General features: G+C 45.0%; 1 protein-coding gene across 1 annotated transcript; it reads right to left on the bottom strand.

The window, feature by feature from the left end:
* Positions 1 to 178: 178 nt before the first annotated feature.
* On the bottom strand, positions 179 to 8,813 carry LOC144805821 (uncharacterized). The gene is made up of 2 exons (XM_078672301.1): positions 7,074 to 8,813; positions 179 to 3,928 (listed from the first exon to the last, which is right to left on the bottom strand). Exons 1-2 carry the CDS (start codon positions 8,811 to 8,813, stop codon positions 1,502 to 1,504), a joined length of 4,167 nt encoding a protein of 1,388 aa, XP_078528427.1. The 3' UTR covers positions 179 to 1,501.
* Positions 8,814 to 14,759: the final 5,946 nt, after the last annotated feature.

Raw genomic sequence — 14,759 nt, 5'->3', positions numbered from 1 at the left:
ATATGCAGTACAAGGGCAGGGGGTCGACAGTTACAACAGTGATAAAGTTATACACTCATGAGGCATTACCAGATATATTGAGAATTGTGTGTTCAGTAAGTGCTGTGGGGGAGGGGGAAGAGTTTATGAACGTTCTTTGTAGACGAAAGAGACAGGGAGAAAATGGAAAATTGCACTCCTTTATTGTTTCTACTTTACAACATAAGATGATAACATTGTAACGAAATTGGAAACTGGTTGTATGTATATGATTGGAATATTGATACAACAATAAAAACATTTTTTTTTAAAATACTCTCTGCCGACGGAGCTGTGTCCCACTCTACTCTCTGCGGACCGAGCTGTGTACCACTCTACTTTCTGCAGATAGAGCTGCATCCCACTCTACTCTCTACAGATAGAGCTGCATCCCGTTCTACTCTCTGCGGACACTAATCCCACGAGTTAGCTGAAAATACCATTGTTAGTCCCAGTATTGTTCAGTGTTGCTTTTACAGGAAGTGTGATCAGGTGCGATTTAATTTTTTTCTTTGTATCTCTTCTTCACCAAATAAAAAACAAGAATGTTTCTTTTCTTTTAATCCACATTGTGCTCGCCTCCAACTGTGTATCCTGGTGCATCATGTTGCTTTGCTTTGTGTAGTGATATGAACAGTCTCTGGAAACAAACAGTTTTATAACTCTGCAAATACTGTTATCTGTTTTTCTTCTTTACTGCTAGTCTATCAAAAGTCCTTCACACTTTCAGCGCCCTTCTATGTTTTCTCCCTGTGTGTTCGCTGATGACTTTGTAGCTCTGATAATCAATTAAAGCTCTTCCCACATTCATTGCACTTGAATGGTTTTTCTCCTGTGTGAGTTCGCTGAGGATACCTTAATGCTGAAGAGAAGCGGAAAATACTGTCACATTCACAACAAAAAAAAAGGGTTTTTCCCCGTGTGTGCTCGCTGATGACTCTGAAGTTGTGATAACCAACTAAAGCACTTTGCACATTCACTGCATTTGAATGGTTTTTCTCCTGTGTGAGTTCGCTGATGGCACCTTCATGCTAAAGAGCTGCGAAAACTACAGTCACATTCGCTGCAATGATAGGGTTTATTACCCGTGTGTATTTGCTGATGACATTGTAGGTCTGATAACTGTCTAAAGCTCTTCACACATTCACTGCACTTGAATGGTTTTTCCCCCGTGTGTGCTCGCTGATCACTTTGTAGGCTTGATAAATGACTAAAGCACTTTGCACATTCAGTGCACTTGAACTTGATTTTCCCCTGTGTGTGTTCGATTATGTCTTCGAAGGCTTGATAACTGACTAAAGCACTTTGCATATTCACTACACTTGAATGGTTTTTCCCCTGTGTGTGTCTACGCTGGTGTCTTTGAAGGCTTGATAACAGACTAAAGCTCTTCAAACATTCATTGCAATGGTATGGCTTTTCAACTGTGTGTGTTCACTGATGTCTTTGTAGGTCTGATAATCGACTAAAGCTCTTCACACATTCACTGCACTTGAATGGTTTTTCCCCCCGTGTGTGTTCGCTGATGGCTTTGAAGCACTGATAATCGACTAAAGCTCTTTAAACATTCACTGCATTTAAATGGCTTTTCCCCTGTGTGTGTTCGCAGATGACACTGAAGTTGTGATAACCGACTAAAGCTCTTTACACATTCACTGCACTTGAATGGTTTTTCTCCTGTGTGAGTTTGCTGATGATTCCTTAATGCTGAAGAGAAGTGGAAAATACTGTCACATTCACTACAATGATAGGGTTTTTCCCCTGTGTGTGTTCGCTGATGACTTTGAAGCACTGATAATCGACTAAAGCTCTTTAAACATTCACTGCACTTGAATGGCTTTTCCCCCGTGTGTGTTCGCTGATGTCTTCGAAGGCATGATAACTCACTAAAGCACTTTGCACATTCAGTGCACTTGAATGGTTTTTCCCCCGTGTGTGTTCGCTGATGGCTTTGAAGCACTGATAATCGACTAAAGCTCTTTAAACATTCACTGCATTTAAATGGCTTTTCCCCTGTGTGTGTTCGCTGATGACACTGAAGTTGTGATAACCGACTAAAGCTCTTTACACATTCACTGCACTTGAATGGCTTTTCCCCTGTGTGTGTTTGCTGATGACATTGTAGGTCTGATAATCGAATAAAGCTCTTCCCACATTCATTGCACTTGAATCGTTTTTCTCCTGTGTGAGTTTGCTGATGATTCCTTAATGCTGAAGAGTCTCGAAAACTATTGTCACATTCACTACAATGATAGGGTTTTTCCCCTGTGTGTGTTCGCTGATGACTTTGAAGCACTGATAATCGACTAAAGCACTTTGCACATTCAGTGCACTTGAATGGTTTTTCCCCCGTGTGTGTTCGCTGATGGCTTTGAAGCACTGATAATCGACTAAAGCGCTTTAAACATTCACTGCATTTAAATGGCTTTTCCCCTGTGTGTGTTCGCTGATGACACTGAAGTTGTGATAACCGACTAAAGCTCTTTACACATTCACTGCACTTGAATGGCTTTTCCCCTGTGTGTGTTTGCTGATGACATTGTAGGTGTGATAATCGAATAAAGCTCTTCCCACATTCATTGCACTTGAATCGTTTTTCTCCTGTGTGAGTTTGCTGATGATTCCTTAATGCTGAAGAGACTCGAAAACTACTGTCACATTCACTACAATGATAGGGTTTTTCCCCTGTGTGTGTTCGCTGATGACTTTGAAGCACTGATAATCGACTAAAGCTCTTTAAACATTCACTGCACTTGAATGGCTTTTCCCCCGTGTGTGTTCGCTGATGTCTTCGAAGGCTTGATAACTCACTAAAGCACTTTGCACATTCAGTGCACTTGAATGGTTTTTCCCCCGTGTGTGTTCGCTGATGGCTTTGAAGCACTGATAATCGACTAAAGCTCTTTAAACATTCACTGCATTTAAATGGCTTTTCCCCTGTGTGTGTTCGCTGATGAATTTGGTGGTTTAATAACTGAGTAAAGCTCTTCACACATTCACTGCACTTGAATGGCTTTTCCCCTGTGTGTGTTCGCTGGTGTCTTTGTAGTTCTGATAATTTACTAAAGTACTTTGCACATTCAGTGCACTTGAATGGTTTTTCCCCCATGTGTGTTCGCAGATGACTTTGAAGCACTGATAATCGCCTAAAGCTCTTTCCACATTCACTGCACTTGAATCGTTTTTCTCCTGTGTGAGTTTGCTGATGATTCCTTAATGCTGAAGAGTCTCGAAAACTACTGTCACATTCACTACAATGATAGGGTTTTTCCCCTGTGTGTGTTCGCTGATGACTTTGAAGCACTGATAATCGACTAAAGCTCTTTAAACATTCACTGCACTTGAATGGCTTTTCCCCCGTGTGTGTTCGCTGATGTCTTCGAAGGCTTGATAACTCACTAAAGAACTTTGCACATTCAGTGCACTTGAATGGTTTTTCCCCCGTGTGTGTTCGCTGATGGCTTTGAAGCACTGATAATCGACTAAAGCTCTTTAAACATTCACTGCATTTAAATGGCTTTTCCCCTGTGTGTGTTCGCTGGTGAATTTGGAGGTTTAATAACTGACTAAAGCTCTTCACACATTCACTGCACTTGAATGGCTTTTCCCCTGTGTGTGTTCGCTGGTGTCTTTGTAGTTCTGATAATTTACTAAAGTACTTTGCACATTCAGTGCACTTGAATGGTTTTTCCCCTGTGTGTGTTCGCTGATGAATTTGGAGGTTTGATAAGTGACTAAAGCTCTTTACACATTCACTGTACTTGAAAGGTTTTTGTCCTGTGTACGTGTGCTGATGAAGCTTGAGTAGTGATGACAAACTAAAGCTCTTGCTGCATGTGTATGATTCTTCTTTCTTGGTTAGTGTCTTTGGGTCGGGTATATATTTGTCTATATCCCTTGACTGTATTTCCTAATGGGCCAACATGGCTGATAAAGCACTTGTGTTTTTCTCACACACTTTATATGTGTGCGGTATTTTACACATTTGATTTCTGTTTTAACAATAAAATGCAATAGCCACCAAACATTTGCCACACTCCTAATACGTAGAAGGTGTCTTTGTAGGTGATTGTGCCTTTAGATTGGATTATGGCTATGCACGCTTGCGGGTAAAGATGTATCTTCCTTTTGGCTGGTGCAAATTAGGACAGTCTGTTGTATTGTAGATACAAGAACTCCTCTTTCCTTTACCTGTCAATTGTCTGGCTCCGCTCTGTTGTGCTTTTCTCTGGCTGTTGTGAGTTACCCAGAAAGAGTTTACAATTCACCTAGAGCACTAAATGATGGCTTGTCATTATATTAGAATACAGAGCACTGCCGTAATCACATCATACTGATCCCACGATCAAAGCTGGTGTTGGACACGTGTTTATACAGGAGGTTGTTGGTTATTGTTGTTGCCTTAATTTTGTAGAGGTAATTTCTTCGTCTAGTGGCGTGGAGGTGCACAGCTCAGCCTCTTACAATCACCGAACTTCCCTTGATGCTTCATCCGGGATCTGTCTGTTTGTGTGCAGGTTCCTCTGTCGCTGACTGCACTGATGTTTTGCTGAATACTGTAGCTCATTATTTCTTCTATTATTGAAGACTTACAACATTAGCTTCATTATAGATGGTCATTTCATACATTCAAGGATGGTTTCCTGTTGGATGTAAAGATATTTAAAATTACTACCATCCAATGAGAGTGGAAGAAAAGAACAATAAGTGACACGCACACACTGCACAGAAGTGTAAATAAATCTACCATTATCATTCCATGTACCATTGTCCTACTGATGATGTTTCCACATGGATGTTTTGCCGTCTATCAAAGCAGCTTCTTCGTTGAAAATCTTACTCAACAGTTTGTTTTCCACCATACCTACTTACCTATTTACTGTTTCTGACCTTACAATATCTCTGGCAGACATGTTGTGCTGTCTGTTGCTACATAAATAGGAAGTAGATTCAAACTGCAGGAAGAGTGCAGTGTCCTTGCAGTCAGCGGCCAGGCACGAGGACACTCTGGCGCAAACAATGCAATAACACAGGTCAGGCACTAGAAGGATTTTATGCAAACAATGCAATGCAACAATGCAATACAATGGAGAAAGGAGTTGGCCTAATGGCTAGCGCGGTCAACCTCAAATCTGGGGAACCAGGTTCGAGTCTCGGCAAGGACGCGCAACATCCTGTGATTCTGAGCAAATCACTTAATCTCCCCGTGCCTAACAAAAATTAATGTGTCCTCATGTAATGCAACTGGTGTTCGTGTAAAGCGCTCTGATACCCGATACCTTTGGGTCAAGTTTGCGCTATATAAAACTGTTAAAGAAACAAAAATGCAATAACATAGGCCAGGGACTTGGAGAATCTGACGCAAACAATGCAATAAAATGGGCCAAGCACTAGAATAAACGGATGCAAACAATGCAATAACACACGCCAGGCACTAGGAGAATCTTATGCAAACAATGCAATAATAAAGGCCAGGCACGAGGAGAATCTGATGCAAACAGTGCAATAACACAGGCCATGCACTAGGAGAATCTGATGCAAACAATGCAATAACACAGGCCAGGCATGAGGAGAATATGATCCAAACAATGCAATAACACAGGACAGGCACGAGGAGAATCTGATGCAAACAATGCAATAACACAGGACAGGCACGAGGAGAATCTGATGCAAACAATGCAATAACACAGGACAGGCACGAGGAGAATCTGATGCAAACAACGCAATAACACAGGCCAGGCACTAGGGTTGATGCAAACAATGCAATAACACAGGCCCAGCACAAGGATTGATGCAAACCTATTCCTATTTGGACATTTGTAGAGCGCCTGGTTACGCGCACCGGCGTGTCCCCGCGCTATGGTAAGTGGAAATAGAAGCCCCAACCACCCACAAAACATCTACCTGCTGTATAAGTGGGTTTTTAGCCTTTTTCTGAACAAGGTCTCGGACGGTTCCAACCGTAGATCCAGAGGCAAGGCATTCCAATGCTTAGGCGCAAGGTACCTGAAGGACCTCCCTCCCATACGAGCTTTCCTTATTCTTGGAACCTTCAGTAGCCCAGTGCGGGAGGAGCGAAGACTGCGCGTAGGCTCATACCAGGCCACCAGAGTCTGCAGCGGAGCCGGGGCTTTACCGCTCAGAATGCGGTGACAAGTAGAGAGAGCTTTGAACTCTACCCTTTTCGCAACCGGGAGCCAGTGTAATGCCTGAAGCGCTGCTTTAGAGGGAGACCTCTTGGGGATCCTCAAAACCAGGCGTGCCGCTGCATTTTGCAGCACCTGGAGGCGGTTTATGCCCTTTCCCGTCGCCCCTAGATACAGCAAATTGCCGTAATCCAGGCGCGACGTTACAAGGGCATGCACCAGCGTCCTGCGAGCTGCCATAGGGAGGAGATCTAATACCTTCCTTAGAGTTCTCAGGACACCGAAGCACACCCCTGCCACCCGGCCAATCTGAGGGCCCAGGGCTAAATCCGCATCCAGCCACATGCCAAGATTTCTTACCTCCTGACAGGGAACAGGCATTTCTCCCAGGCAGGGTGGCCACCATGCCGACGACCAGGCCGCTGGTCTGCCCCCCACCACGAGCACCTCGGTCTTGTTACCATCCAATTTCAAGCAGTTGGCGGACATCCAGGTAGCCAGTTCTTGCATGCAGTCCCTGAAGATGTCCGCCGCAAGACCGGGCGCGCGTGAGAGGGAGATGACCAGCTGCGTGTCGTCGGCGTAGGACACCAGGCGCAGCCCGAATTTTTCAACAATTGTCGCTAGAGGGGAGACATAGAGATTGAACAGGGTCGGGCTCAGGGATGAGCCCTGAGGTACACCCTGTCCAAGCCCCATCTCCTTCGAGTAGCAGTCGCCCAGGCGGACCCGAAAGCACCTGTCAGACAAGAACGATCGAATCCAACCAAGCGCTGCACCTGTTACCCCTCCTTCACTCAGACACTGTAGCAAGATGGAATGTGCTACAGTGTCGAATGCAGCGCTCAGGTCCAGAAGGATCAAGGCCATAGTTTGGCCTTCATCCACCCCCTGTCGCAAGGCTTCTACCGCCATGAGGAGGGCTGACTCCGTCGAGTGGCGGGGGCGGAAGCCAAACTGAGAGTCGTGGAACAGGGAGGCCTCCTCCACAAACTTCATCAGTTGGCGATTAACAATCTTTTCCGCAACCTTCGCCATATAAGGCAGGAGAGAGATGGGGGGGAGATTTTCTAGTTTTTTAAAGCTTACATTGGCTTTTTTTTGCAGAGGAAGTACAATTGCTTGTTTCCAGGCAATGGGAACAGTCTGCGTCTCAAAAGAAGCATCTAATAGATGGCGAATATAAGGTTCCAATACCTGCAAACTCCCCATCAGCCGCCTGGGTGTAGTGGGGTCTTTTGGAGAACCGGATTTTATGGTCCCGCAAATGTGGATACGTTCCTCAGTTGACGGGGTAGAAAAGGTGGTCAACCACTGATCTCCTTTTATCTTAGTCGTATCCACAGACTTAGGGCTGTCACCAACCTGCTGAGGGAAGGTAGCGTATATCGTCGCCACCTTGTTTGCAAAAAACTCTGCTATGCGGTCACAGCCCTCCGCCGAGCAGAGCTCCTTGGGCACCACTGCAGGCTTTCCTACTGAAAGGGACTTGTAAATTGAGAATAATTCTCTAGTGGAGTGTTCTGCTCCTTCAATCCTCTTGCCGAAGTATGTAGTCTTGGCCTTCCTAATCAATCTGTGGTAGATGCGCCTGTTTGCTATATACCCTGTTTTGGCGTGAGCAGTAAGTGCTGCTCTCCATTGTCTCTCTGCACGTTTGCAAGCTACTTTGGCCGCTCGCACCTCCTCATTATACCACGGTGCTGTTTTTTGAGCACGGCCCCCCACCTTTACCATGCCAAGTGGGGCCACCAGATCCAGGGTCTCCGTAATCCGCTGGGTCAGGTTGATGTTAATTTCCTCTGCTCCTTCTCCCCCTGGGTTGTCCTTCATTGTAAGCGCCTGATTAAATTTAGCTTGAGAGAAGGCCGCCCATCTGCGCCTCGGATATTTATCTGCAGAAGGTTCTGCCGGGCGCTTTCCCTGCATATGGATCGTAAAGGGTATAAGGTGGTGATCTGACCACGGAATAGGTACGGGGTCATGGGCTTCCACTTGGTCCCAGTTTGCAAAAATCGGGTCCAGGAGGTGTCCCAGTTGGTGTGTGGGCCTCTTGACTTTTTGCTCAAACTGAAGGCCCGTCATCACTTGACAGAATTCCCTGGCCGTCTTATCATTTGGGTCATCTATATGGAGATTGAGATCCCCTAATACCAAGTATTTATTGGCTCGCAGTGCAGCCTCCGTGATGCCTTCAACTAGGCTCTCACTGAATCTCGCTGTTGAGCCGGGAGGCCGGTAAATTAAAAGGCCTTTCAAGGTACAGTTACCACTGACCGAGATGGAAAAGGAGCCAGCTTCGCTACCCTCAATTTTAATATGTTCCAGTTGACATAGGAGACCCTGTTTGGCTACAATGGCTATTCCCCCACCTCTACCTAGGGGTCTATCTAGCCTCAGTATGGAATAGCCCTCCGGAATAGCCTCAGTAATCTCCGGCATGGAGTCCTGGTCTAGCCACGTTTCAGTGAGGAAGACCAGGTCCCATTGCTTATCGCTGAGGAGGTCATGTATGTCAAGGCTGTGTCTGCGTAAAGATCGAACATTCAGCAGTCCACAGACCAAGACATTTTGATCTCTAGTTTCGACACCCCCTTGGTGAAAGGCAAATTTACAATGGCTGCAGCCTACAGTGTCTTCAGCCGTCATACTGTGTAAGCACGATCCCAAGTGCTTACTGCGAAAGGCAACTAAATCCTCTCGACTCCAGCATAGAAGCCTAGAAGAAGGGACAGGGGGTATGGCCCTGGCCCGCGCCCGGCCGCGGACGGGCGCAGACGGGCTTAACTTAGGCGCAACTTCGGCGCGCCTTCGTCGCGCCCGCTGCGCTCGTCCGCTGCGCTGCCGAGGGAACATCCGCCTTATATCCCCCCAGCGTCCCAACAACTAGAGCGCTGCAGGTGGACTCCAGGAAGCAGCTGGCTCGGACCCTCCACGCCCTCTGCACAAACGGCGCTAGCCACCGGCGTCAGAACGAGGCGGGAGGGAGGGGCGAGTCCAGTGCTTTCTGATTGGTTGTTGTGGCTGCCTGTCTGCTTCCCGAGTGCCTCAGCAGAGCAGAGTTCGAAATGCGGCCAGTCCTACGGTAAAATCCAGCAATAGCGCGATATAAGCAGCGCGAGTACAGCGACCCGCTCTCCTCCACACCAGTGCTCAGTAAATTTTAAAAGAGTTAAGTAAAATTATCACAGGCGCTGTAACAGCATATCAGTATTACTCACTAATACGCCGGTAGCGCGGTTAAAAAGCGGTAGGGACACTGCCACTGCCCACTTACCACGAGGAACTGCAATTTCTGGTGCCTTATATCCCCCCCAGCGTCCCAACAACTAGAGCGCTGCAGGTGGACTCCAGGAAGCAGCTGGCTCGGACCCTCCACGCCCTCTGCACAAACGGCGCTAGCCACCGGCGTCACAACGAGGCGGGAGGGAGGGGCGAGTCCAGTGCTTTCTGATTGGTTGTTGTGGCTGCCTGTCTGCTTCCCGAGTGCCTCAGCAGAGCAGAGTTCAAAATGCGGCCAGTCCTACGGTAAAATCCAGCAATATCGCGATATAAGCAGCGCGAGTACAGCGACCCGCTCTCCTCCACACCAGTGCTCAGTAAATTTTAAAAGAGTTAAGTAAAATTATCACAGGCGCTGTAACAGCATATCAGTATTACTCACTAATACGCCGGTAGCGTGGTTAAAAAGCGGTAGGGACACTGCCACTGCCCACTTACAATGCAATAACATAGGCCAGGCACTAGGATTGATATAAACAATGCAATAACGCATGCCAAGCACTAGGAAAATGTGATGCAAACAATGCAATAACACGAGCCAGGCACTAGGGTTGATGCATACAATGCAATAACACAGGTCAGGCACTAGAGGAATCTTATGCAAACAATGCAATAACATGGGCCAGGTACTAGGAGAATCTTATGCAAACAATGTAATAACACAGGCCAGGCACTAGGATTGATGCAAACAATGCAATAACACAGGCCAGGCTCTAGGAAAATGTGATGCAAACAATGCAATAACACAGAAGAATGTTGGCCAAGTTCAATGCGTTTGCCAGAGGCACCATGAGAAGATTAAAAAGAATGGGTGAAAGTGCTGAGCAACCGCTGTCAGCACTGATGCATCTGTGACACCCTTTCTGGCAAACCCTTACACTTGCTCTCTCGGAACCCCCTAACATGACCAATAACATGGCGCCTATCGACTCATCAATCTGTTTATGAGTCCCTCACCCCCACTCCTCAATCATGACTCCAGCTCTATTCCCCCCTCCCCTGGTTCACCCAACTCAGCTTCTCCCTAACACCATAAACCAGAGCAGTTTCAACTGGACTGCTGGCCCCATCACGACCTCCTGTTTCCGCCTTACTAATGAGACCAAACTCACTAAGCTCTCTCAAGAGCTTCATCAACTTATGGTTGAGGTTTAAAGCCTAATATCCCTCACCTCCGAGCTCGCTAATTGTTGGTGTCCCACCAGGCCGATGGTTAAGAACAGACACTCCCTTTAGCAATCCAATTGTCAAGTCAAGTCAAACCAGCTTTATTTGGTGTAAAATATACAACCATAAAGCATACTAGACAGAAGGTACTATATACACATAAATAAAAACAGTTTTCAAATATTTACATCTTTTAAAAAAACAGTATTTCATAACAGGCAATACATCTTTAGTCAATATATAGTACTCTGATAATTATCAGTGCAAAAATCGCATATGTACAAAATGAGCATTTTTGTGCAAAATCCTAACATATAACACAAGGGGAAGAAAAAATGATTCATAAACATATTTGAGATTAGGATGATAGATGATATCAACATAACGGAATATTGACACAACTAAAGGCAGTCATCAGGTTTTTCAGATATTAATGCATCCAGATGTGACAAATCCTTTCTCTCCTAATCGCCCTTTGTATAAAATTAATAACAGAATAAACAGTTTTTATATTATCCATCGTACATAAAAAGTTAAAAGCGTGTTTATATTGATAAAGCCTATTGATTAAAAAAGCGGTTTTATAACAATTCTCTAGAAATCTTTATAAAAGGTACAAAACAGTAAGAAGTGCATAGTGGACTGGGGGGGTCTTTCCCTCACACGGGCAGTTTGGTCAAATATAGAGCCATTTTTCCTTATTTGAGAATGCTGTTATATAATGTAGTGTGCCAAATCTTAGCCTTGTTAAGTAGAATCTATGCTGAGTGTTTCTTACCAGAGTTAAATATGTTTGTAATCCCACCACAGAGGGGATCCAATAACAATCACATTAGACTGATGTCACCCCGCACATCCACTGGGATCTCAGCAATCGCATCATCTCCTCATTTGACCTGGAAGACAATTCCCTACCCCCGCGCCTCTTTCCAACCCATCAGGATGAAAGAAAATCTATCGGACAACTCCCTCCCCCTTCAGTCGAATCCACATAGAGATCCTCAAGCAAATTCCCATCACTCAGGCTGCCTCCGCTGTCACTAAACCCCACCTGAAATGTACACTGCTCAATTGCAGATCGGCATCTAAACACGCGGTGGATATTGCTGACCTTATCCTTACTTATGATCTTGACCTCATAGTCCTGACTGAAACTTGTCTAAATGACTCCTCCACACCAACGCTCAACATTCTAGCACCGCCCAGCTATGACATCATCAGATTACATCGCCCAAACAGACCTGGTGGAGGTAACCCCTGTACTCACTGCAATAATCTCTCTGTGAAGCAAGCACAAACCGTTACTCTCATCTCGTGTGAATATCTAGGCATCAATATCCTGAGTAAAGATAGGCCTCGATACAAACTGCATGCGTTTTCCCACCCTCCAGGAGATAACTTCCCATCCATTGAACAAATTATGGGAATCATCACAACCAACTCCAGTGTATACTGCGCCCAAATCTTCCTTGGTGACTTCAACCTCTACTGGAATGACCCGATGACCAATCAGTGATTAGCCTAAAAACCTTCCTAGCTGATCTAAACTTGATCCAAATATGCGAAAGTCCTACCCACAAACTGAGAGCGACCTTGGATCTAATTATCTCTAAAGCTAATTCCATTCAACTTGAATCTATCATTCCATGTGATTGGACAGACCATCACTGCATCACTTTGCTCATAACTGTCCTAAAAAAGGTTCAAATAAAAAAATTAGACACTGGAAAAGGAACCCTTGAAACATAAACCTGAATGAACTAACATCTATCCGCAACTCTATCCTTCCCCCTCCCGAAGTCATGTCAGATGTCCAGGACCTTACTGATCATTACACTAATTCAATAACAAACATTCTAGGCTCTATGGCACCCCTCCAACTAAAAAGAGTATCCACCAAAGACTCCGAGACTTGGTACAATGGGAGTCTAAACACTGAAAGATGCAATCTAAGATTGGCTGAATGGTCATGGTGATTGTCCTCCTTGCTCGAACACCTCAAGTACCTAAGATCTCTAAGAATCATTTACAACAAATGCATACATAGCTCAAAAGAAAACTTTTTTAGGAAACATCTAAACAATGCCAGGAATCGACCTAAAAACTGTTTGAACTCGTTAAATTGCAGTGTAATAGGAAACCCAACCTGCTTTCTGGGTCTAATCTGCAGCCTAACCATGAAGAACTTGCCACCGTCTTCCTGGGAAAGGCGGAAAAGATTCAAAGTAACTTAAATACTGCATTGGATCTCCTCCCGAAGCCTTCACATGTCAGTCCCCACCCACCCGTGTGGCCTGAGCGTCCTACACACGCCTCCAAAAATATTCCCCGTGGTTTTCATTCAAATCCTTTGATGAAACGCCCATACTAAAAATCCTGTCAACACTTAAACCTTCAAACGACTTCAGCGATCCGCTTTCTTCAAATCTCTTCATTGAGATTAAAACCCTCTTCTCCCACTCTGAACCAAAATAGTAAATGATTCATTAATTCACAGCACTATACCAGACTGTCTCAAGTCTGGAGTCTGGACAGATAACCTCCATTCTTAAAAAACCACAGCGGACCACACTGATTTGCATAACTTCCGCCCGATCTCTAGCATCCCGACTCTTTCAATGTTCCTCTAGAAATGTGTCCATACCCAGCTATGCAATCACAGAGCAATTCCACTCTTAAACCAATTCCAATCCAGATTCCATCAAGGACACAGCACTGAAGCAGCCCTGTCTCACTGGCGTTGTGTTACAAATGATTGATAAAAATTAATCCTGTCTTTTAATCCTCCTTGACCTCTCATCAGCATTTGATACGGTCAAACATGACAGCCTCCTTGACTTACTGCAAAGCAGGATGGGGCTTTCTGGTCCCGTCCTAGACACTTCGCCTCCTTCCTCTACAATAGATCTCAAAGAATGAACATTAATCATTCGCTGTCCAACTCCACACCAGTCTCATTAGGGGCTCCGCAGCGTTCCTCGCTCGCACCCGCTCTCTTTAACCTGTTCGTGGAATCGTTAACCGAAATTTTGAAATCATTAAACATCAATGATCACATGTACGCCAATGACACCCAAGATTACCTGAGAATCTCCGCCTTTGAAGATATTAGGTCTCTCAATGCAACTCTAGAAAAAACTCAACATTGTTCTGCAACCACCACAAGCTAAATACTCTCAAAACCCAACTCCTTTAATTGCATCCCCAAACAATCACAAAACAATGAATGAATGAATGAAACATTTAACAGCCCTCAATTGCATGCCTCCTGACATCTATTCCACGAAATCACTGGGAATAATACTGTACAAGAACTTGAACATGCAGGAGTATGTCAGTTCAGATACCAGAGGAGGTTACTTACACATGGGCATCTTAAGGAAAATCAAACCCTTCCTCCCCCTCAATGACTTAAAGTCAGGTGCTCAAGCCCTAGTGATTTCCAGGCTGGACTATGGAAATGTAACCCTTTTCGGCCTTCCTAGATCAAAGTTGGCCCCCTTAGGGTCTTCCTTAACTCAGCTGCAAGGCTCATTACTGTATCTAAATGCAAAAACCACATCACACCTTATTTGAAATCACTTAACTGGCTCCATTACGAGGCACAAATTATTTTTAATTTGCATGCATGACACACAAAGCCATACACTCCAACAACCCAAGGTACATCGAAAAAAACTGGAGCTGCCTGGTGGCTCTAGAACCTCAAGAAGCACCACGTCTTTACTGTTGAAACTGCAGAAATTCAAGAAGAAAACTTACAATCGAGCCTTCTCTGGCATTGCCCCGATAATCTGGAATTTCCTACCATCTGAAATCCGATTTTACTCTTCAACTGCATCTTTTAAAAAATAAGTGAAAGTGCTACTAATGAACAAATTCTTGCTTTAGTTCTCTTGATACTGTTATTGCGATGGTTATTATTGTTTATTATTGCCTGTCTTACCTGGGTCTCTGCGGGCGGCTCCTCCATTGGACGGAAGGAGCGTCACCCCAATTAAATGCCCCCAGAAAAGCCCCAGAGACGACAAATACAATGATAATTAAATTAATTCATTACCATTTAATTTTACGTCAACCCGGCCTGACTCAGAAAGGGACGGGCCTGGTGAGTGGCAGATGTGGTGGGCTTCCTGTGCACTAGTT

The sequence above is a fragment of the Lissotriton helveticus genome (assembly GCF_964261635.1).
Source record: "Lissotriton helveticus chromosome 1_1 unlocalized genomic scaffold, aLisHel1.1 SUPER_1_unloc_28, whole genome shotgun sequence".
Lineage (NCBI taxonomy): Eukaryota > Metazoa > Chordata > Amphibia > Caudata > Salamandridae > Lissotriton > Lissotriton helveticus.
The sequence above is the reverse complement of the archived record's forward strand: the minus strand, read 5'-3'. Positions and strand labels throughout refer to the sequence as shown.